The sequence below is a fragment of the Chiloscyllium punctatum genome, chromosome 5 (assembly GCF_047496795.1).
Source record: "Chiloscyllium punctatum isolate Juve2018m chromosome 5, sChiPun1.3, whole genome shotgun sequence".
Taxonomy (NCBI): domain Eukaryota; kingdom Metazoa; phylum Chordata; class Chondrichthyes; order Orectolobiformes; family Hemiscylliidae; genus Chiloscyllium; species Chiloscyllium punctatum.
Window position 1 is genome coordinate 118,925,547 of NC_092743.1, and position 8,116 is coordinate 118,933,662.

The following is an 8,116-nucleotide window of genomic DNA, read 5'->3' on the forward strand; positions in this document are numbered from 1 at the left end:
AGCTCAATCCTTCACTATTCCTTTATCTTCTATTAGGCTTGAAGCTCTCTTGAATATACCAGATTTTTATTAGCCTTAGTATCGTTAAAATAGTCAAGACACAAAAAGTGCTTCTTCCTTCCCAAATAACCCACTATCTTCTTGAGGACCTTCCAAAAGTGTACCAGCTCGGGACGAATCTTCTGCATGTGTTCATTTCACTTTTACCTACCAATGGATTTTGTTTAAAAAACTAACCACTGTCCTTTTCACACCACCCTCCAACAGGTTTGTTCACTTGCTAACAAGGCTTTGGCTGATGACACCATTACGACCCTGAAAATTCACAACATGAAATATCACCTTGGTTTTTTTTTCAAATCTCAAACCTACTCCATCATTCACCGAGACTGTGCCTGATTATAACTAAACCCTGTAGAGCTTGTTTTGCTTGACATCCCTTAATACCTTTGATAGCCAGGAATTTCAGTTTGAGAAGATTTGTAGCCCGGGTTATGGATGAAGTCTTGGACTCGTTTGCCGAGCTGTTGTTTTTCTGCAAATGTTTTGTCTTCTTGCTGGGTGACATCAGTGTGTCTTTAATAAGATGTTGGATGTCTGTCCTACCTGGTACTTGTTGATACACTGTATCTGAGTTTGTATACAGATCCAGTTCAATGTGTCTATTGATGAAGTTCCGGTTGGAGTGCCAGGCTTCAACGAATTCTCTGGTGTGTCTGTTTTGCCTGTGCTAGGATGGTTACATTGTTCCTGTTGACTTGGTGCCCTTCAGTGTCTGTGTGGTGGGAAATGAGTGTCTGGCAGAAAATTCCTTGAAGCTTGACACTCCAACTGGAGCTCATTCAATAAACACATTGAACTGGATCCCGTATACAAACTACTCTGATACGGAACCTTAAGTACCATAGACACAAAAGTACCCGGTGGGATAGAAAACCAACATCTTATCAACAATGCACTGATGATGTCACTTAGTGAGGCAACGAAACATTTACAGAAAAACACACCGGCTTGGCAAACAAATTTACAACTGCAGAAATTTCAGTCCTAGATTTAAAACTAATAGTTAACTAAATGCAATCTGAAGATAACTCCCAACTCCTACCATTCTAGGTGCAGTAGTGTTCTCCAACTTCACTTTGGAAAGCTCTAAATTTTATATTGTGCTCCCTAGACTTTATTTCCATTGGTTGGGAATTCTGCTTGTATTTACCATGTCTACCCTAACATCTTAAAAATCTTCAATCAAATCACACATTAACCTTCTAGACTTCAGAGAATGCAACCCTAATTTGTGTAATCACTCCTAATAATGCAACATCTTGGATCTGGGACCCAAGTATCATTCTAGTAACTGTATACTTGCACTTTCTTCAAAGTGTAAAATGTCGAGACTAGAATTGGCTATAGTAGTCCAAGTATGCTCTAATCAGAGCTTTGTATGACTGTACAAAGAAATAAAATTCATCTTATGTCTTTTGGATATGTAAACCAGATTCATTAGCTTTTTGTTACAAAGATGACTCTCTCCAAAGCAACAGGAATAGACCATTCAATCCCTCAAGCCTGTCCCACCACTGAGACGGTTGTTGATCTGTGGCCTAATTATATTGAGAGATGCTTCCTAATGTCTCCCCTGAACGCTCCGGTCCCAATTCGGAGACGACATCCATAACGTTATAAATGTATTACCTTATCTGTGCATAGTTCACAGCATATAGAAAGTACCCCGATATATCCATTTTCAAAAGTAGGTAATTTCACACGTGCCTAAATTGAGAACAATTTGCCAATTGCTAGCATTTAAAAACCCTACCCCTCCTCTGCTTGTAGCTACTCCTACAAGGAGATCATGGTACAAAAGCCTCTCAAAACAGCTAGTCTGCAACCACTCTGATACCATTATCCAATTAGATTGAATTTTTCCCCTACTGCTGTCCACATTGTCTTCAACTACAGTCAGCTCTTGTTCTTGCGCAATGCCATGTTATAAAATAATAATCACACTTTAAAAACAGTGATTAGATTAGATTCCCTCAGTGTGGAAACAGGCCCTTTGGCCCAACCAGTCCATTCCACCTGTCCGAAGAGTAACCCACCCAGACCCACTTCCTTCTGACTAATGCACCTATTACTATGGGCAATTCAGCATGGCCAAATCACCTGACTGGCACATCTTTGGACTGTGGGAGGAAACCGGAGCACCCAGAAGAAACCCACGCGGACACAGGAAGAACGTGCTAACTCCACACAGACAGTCACCTGAGGCTGGAATCAAACCTGGGACCCTAGTGCTGTGAGGCAGCAGTGCTAACCACCGAGCCACTGTGCTGCCCCAAATGCTTAAAATGATGGCACTATAATCACATTACAGCCAACAGGTTTTAAAAGTTTGTGCTGTAGAAACAACATTCCCCCAATTCATCAATCACATAACAGCAAGTTCGCTTGGACAAAACGTGCATTGTAACAGAATGACCTTAAAGATATCTATAGCAATTCAGCTTTTTACCAATTACAGTATTCATTATCTCTACTTAATGGCTAAATAGGAAACAATCCAACTAGAAAATTTGTCCTCAATTCTATAAGGTTCAACTTTGGCAGTCTCTTAAGAGGGACTTTTGAAACTTTTAAAGACATTCCCTTGTTCACTTCTTTAGTCACTCCACATTGAACCTCTCCAGTTAGTTTCCTGCCCTTGACACAATGAAAATGGCTCCAAAATCAAATTCAATGCTATGAATGGGGTGCATTTTTTCTCCCCTAACATTCTCAAATTTGAGGCTTGAAAGTGTTTTAGAAACCAAAGGTTGATTAAAGGTACAAAATGAAGGAAGTAAACTAGCAAAGAATGGAAAAAGCATTAAGAATGTTTACATTGCATTAAAAGAGAGAGAATAGCTAAATAATTTGCTTAGAAAGAGAAAATGTTGTAAATAAGGAAATGACAGGACTATTGAAAAAGTGTTTTGTTTCAGTCTCCGCAGCAGAGACAGAAGTTATATAGTGGAAAGAGTGTAACTCAGTGGTTTATGGCTAAGAATAAAAAAAAAGGTAGATGATGGAGAGAAAAAAGTACTGGAGAAATTCAAGGGGGGCTAAAATTTGACAAATCATCAGGACATATCATCCTAAAGTTCTAAAAACAACTGCAGAGATACTGGGTATACTGGCTACAATTTTACAAAATTCCCTAGATTCTGGAAGAATCTCAGCACATTGAAAGTTATCAAATGTATCATTGCTATTAAAGGAATGACAGAGAAAACAATGAATAATGAGTCAATCTGGCTTCAGGGAAAGCATTCAAATCTATTATTTGGGTATTCTTCACAATGCGCTCCAAAAGATATTTTTAAAATCAACATGCATTTCTTTGAAAGGGAAATGCTGTTTGATAAACATATTTAACTTTCTGGAGGGTAAAATTAGTATCCACAACTGGTCACAACTCCACAAATCAAAACAGCAAACCTGTTGCTGGCCAAATTTCACTTAGAACACACCTGCTGGCATTTGCCCAACCACAAATACCTCCTCCCAATGTTTGAACATGGCTTACAACGAGCTTCAGTAATTCGCTTTTCAAACACGCAGCAATTCCTTCCAAACCCTTTCTCCATTCTAGCCCCCCAAAAATAGACAAACAACATATTCTAGAAAGAAAAGCTAGTACAAAGAGGAATGGTTAGAGGCAGAGAATAAGGATTATTGAATGTCACATTTATGTGGCTGTCCGTAACTAGGGGTGTGCAGTGATAGAATCATCCAGCTTTAAAGCCAACTATATTCTTGTCATTTTGTTTAAGTTTTATGACAATATAAAATTAGGTGGGAATTCAAGCTGTCCAGAGAACAAAAGGGCTGCAAAGAGATACAGAGGAACCTTGATTATCCACCATTCGATCAATCGAATTTTGGATTACCTGAACGAGATGGAAAGGTCCCGATGCTTGGCTAACTGTTATCTGACATTCGATTAACCAAATGAAATATTCCCTGCTTATGTCCTAGATTAACCCTAGATAATCAAGGTTCCTCTGTAGACATCTGAATGGATAACAAGGTGGCACATGAAGTATAGCATCAGGAAGAGAGAGAGGTTATTCACTTTTTAAAAAATCTTTTTACAACCAAAGATATATGCAACTTATAAATGTTAATATTCAGAACTACAAAATGTTATCATGTAGGTACAGGACTTGTGCACTTTAAAAATGCCATCAGAAAATTCTACAGTCTTACCAAAAGTCTGGCCTGAAGCTTCTACTTGCCATAACCTTGCACTCATCTAAAACTCGGTTTATACCTTAACCCACAGCAACTCTCGCTCAACTCTCAGGATATAGTAATGCAGTGGCTATCACAGAATCCCTACGGCGTGACCACACAAGTACCAGAACATCGTAAAACCCATCAATTTCACTAATTTCCCTTCCATAACTGGTTTGGTGAAAATGTCCCATCACGCAGTTAAATGTCTGCAGAATTAGCCTAACAAGCCACCACCATATTCTCCAAGATAATTAGAGCAATAAACAATAATGTTTCAGTAACACCTACATTACACAAAATAGAAAAGTCATCTCTAACCATCTGCACTGGTTCCTGGTCTTTACCTTCTCTACTTTTGTAACCTCTGGTCTTACAATGCTTCACGAACCTTGCTTACCTCCTATAATTACATGAACCTTTCACATCTGCATTGGCAATATATGCCCATCCCACTTGACCCTCCAAGTACATACATAAAATGTACCCTGATCAAATTTTCAAATACCATCTAGTGTTATTGTTTTAGGTTGAAATTTTTGCAAAGCATCAAACTTATTTAACTACATTAAAGACACTGTATAAACACAAGGGGTGCCCTTTTATAGAGTTATATACATCAGAACAAGTGGCTGTGGATTCAAGTTCCACTCTGGAACTCAATAGTTAAGGAAGGGGTTTTCATAATACAGCCTGATCGAATATCAATTCTCAGTCACGCAGACGGTAAGAGTGGAGAGATTCCAGAGTAGTCAGTACAAAAGAAACAAAATTGAAGTCTCTGCCACCACTATTCACAGTTCTTGTCTATGATCTGCAGATAAAAGTATACATTGTCACAGCAATTCCATGGAAAGCAGTAGTTACTTAATCAGATACTTAGATTTACTTAACTAACTGAATTTATGTCTCCCAGGCTGCAATAATGAGATTTGAACTCACTCTGGATAATGAATCCAGACCTTTGGATTGATAGTCCAAAACGATAGCCACTGTGCCACCATGGTAGACAAGCTGAAAGAACACAGCAAGCCAGGCAGCATCAAGAGGTGGAGAAGTCAATGTTTCAGGTGTAATCCTTCTTCAGGGCTGAGAGTGGGTGTAAGGGAAGCTGCAGATCAAGGTGGTGAGGTGGGAATAAGTGAACACAAGTAGAGAATATGACCTGGTTGGTTGATGGGAGGAATGAATCCAGTTGGTGGCTAGAAGGGAGGGTTGATGAGAGGAATTGAGTGGGGGGATTATTTCAAATTGGAGAATTCAATGTTGAGTACTCCGGGCTGTAGGCGGCCCAACTGGAAGATGAGATGTTGTTCCTCCAACTTACACTTTCATTCGTCGTGGCAATGGAGGAGGCCAAGGATGGTCACAGGAAGGAGAATTAAAATAGACAGTGACTGGGTGGTCAGGTCAGCCCCTGCTGGCCCGACTGGGATGCTCAGCGAAATATTCCCGCGGGTTACATTTGGTCTCCCCAATATAGAAAAGACTACAATAGGAGCACCGGATACAGTGAACTAGATTGGAGGAGGCGCAGGTGAACCTCGATCTCACCTGGAAAGACTGTTTGGGGCGGGGGGCGCTGTTGGCAGATTTTGCATCTTTTGCTATTGCAGGGGAAGATAACTGCAGTTTGGGGGAAATGGGGGGGGGAGAAGTGGCACAAACCAAGGATAGGGGAAGGGAACGGTGCTCCCATATCCCTATCACAGTGAAAGTTGCTTTGGGAGAGGTTGAACAGTAGAGTTTTAGGTGAGTTTAAGCTTATGGCAAGAAGTTTTAGGCATGGAAACTTTGGGTAAGACCACAGTTCTTTGATGGTTTTTTCTAAAATGGAAAGTGCAGTACTGGCTGGATGACTAATGTCCAGATTTATTTCACCAATGCAGGGTTCAATCCCCATTCCAACTGGCATTGATTCTCATTATCACCTTCTCTCTCCCACCTACCAGCAGAGCAGGTTATGGTGCTGAGTCACATCTGCTTTCAGGCAGAGAAGTCAGTGGTGACAAATAAATGCATGGTATCATTACAATATTTAAGATACGCCCACATGTAATTCGCAAGAACTACCTGATGTATAAAAATTAGTCTCCAATTCAGTTTTCAGTAATTAGCTATTTCAGCTGGGGTAACCAGTGAGGTGTTAAAATTGCCCTCTAACAGTGGGAGTAACAGGAAGGATCAGATTTCTCTCCTGCAATCAGTGAAGGCAGCTTAACACGGAGACAAAAAGCTGGCCTTTATAAACGGCGCCCATTTTTCTACTCCAGCATCTTCTGCTTTGACCTCGTCTTAGAAATGAAGCAAAAAAAAAGTCTGCGCGGTTACATATTCCCACGGTTAATTTTTAGTTCAGATTCTGAAACTAGCAGTTATAAATCCGAGCAAAATCGATTTGCAGATGCTCCAGCTACCTGCTATACCGCCGTACACCGCCAGACTGACCTACCTTGTAGAAAAGGTGGGGAGGGGAAAAAAAAAGCACAACAGGTACTTTCCCCTCGGAACTTCGGCGTTTTAGACTTTGCCGACTGGCTATTTTTCACAGGGAATTTGTAGACCAGTAGATTTACCTGCCAGCTCCGGACTACATCTTTGCTGGAGATGTCCCGGGCGGACTACTTTGACCAGGTATTTGGGGTAGACTGTGACAGAGAGCATTTACTTACAATCAAATTCCAGTCAGTATCCACTCGGTCAGCCAGCCCGCACAGGTACACACACAGGTACAGGGTGGAACACAGGAACATGACCACCGAAACAAACATCACCCAGCCTTGCATCAGAGGCACAGGTACATTGGACGAGGCGACCAAAATCCACACCAAACCTCCAAACAACTTCGGGCAAAACAGAAAGACTAATGTTAGCAAACAACCTGGGCGTCATCGAACGTGCAGAGCTTTGGAACAATTACTCTCGACTCACTCACAATCTCTAAACAAATGAAAGCTCCAGAGTAGGTTTGCAGAACCGACATCCCCAGGGGTAAGGTTATCCGAGGAGCTGGGAAAGCCATGGCGTTAGAGCCCAGGCTGGGGTTTGGGTGTGGAGCTGGAGCCGCCGACATGGTGGTGGGAGGGAGGGAGGGTGCGACCGTCCGCGGGGATCCAGGAGACAGGGAGCTAGCGGCTGAGCCGCGTGACACCGAACCCGGACAGGTGTAGCTGATCCGGGAGGGAGAGTCCCGACGGCACGGCACAGCCCAGCTCAGTCCCGCCCCCAGCACGGCTCAGCCCAGCCCAGCTCAGTCCCGCCCCCACCACAGCACGGCACAGCTCAGCCCAGCTCAGTCCCGCCCCCAGCACGGCACAGCCCAGCCCAGCTCAGTCCCGCCCCCACCACAGCACGGCACAGCTCAGCCCAGCTCAGTCCCGCCCCCAGCACGGCTCAGCCCAGCTCAGTCCCGCCCCCAGCACAGCACGGCACAGCTCAGCCCAGCTCAGTCCCGCCCCCAGCACGGCACAGCTTAGCTCAGCTCAGTCCCGCCCCCAGCACAGCACGGCACAGCCCAGCTCAGTCCCGCCCCCAGCACAGCACGGCACAGCCCAGCTCAGTCCCCCCCCCAGCACAGCAGGCACAGCCCAGCTCAGTCCCGCCCCCAGCACGGCACAGCCCAGCTCAGTCCCGTCCAGCCCAGCTCAGTCCCGCCCAGCCCAGCTCAGCTCAGTCCCGCCCCCAGTACAGCACAGCTCAGCTCAGTCCCGCCAAGGGCACAGCCCAGCTCAGTCCCGCCCCCAGCACAGCACAGCCCAGCTCAGCTCAGTCCTGCCCCCAGCACGGCACAGCCCAGCTCAATCTTGGCCCCCCCGCATGGCACAGCCAATCTCAGTCCTGG

General features: G+C 43.9%; 1 protein-coding gene across 1 annotated transcript in view; it reads right to left on the reverse strand.

The window, feature by feature from the left end:
- The window catches only part of mal2 (mal, T cell differentiation protein 2), a 28,067-nt gene extending 20,586 nt beyond the window's left edge, over positions 1 to 7,481 (reverse strand). Inside the window, exons 1-2 of the mRNA XM_072571210.1 lie at positions 7,211 to 7,481; positions 6,948 to 7,118 (exon numbers count right to left, since the gene is read on the reverse strand). Of these exons, the coding sequence (XP_072427311.1) occupies positions 6,948 to 7,118; positions 7,211 to 7,348 (309 nt within the window). The 5' untranslated portion in view covers positions 7,349 to 7,481. The remainder of the gene's footprint in view (positions 1 to 6,947; positions 7,119 to 7,210) is intronic.
- Positions 7,482 to 8,116: the final 635 nt, after the last annotated feature.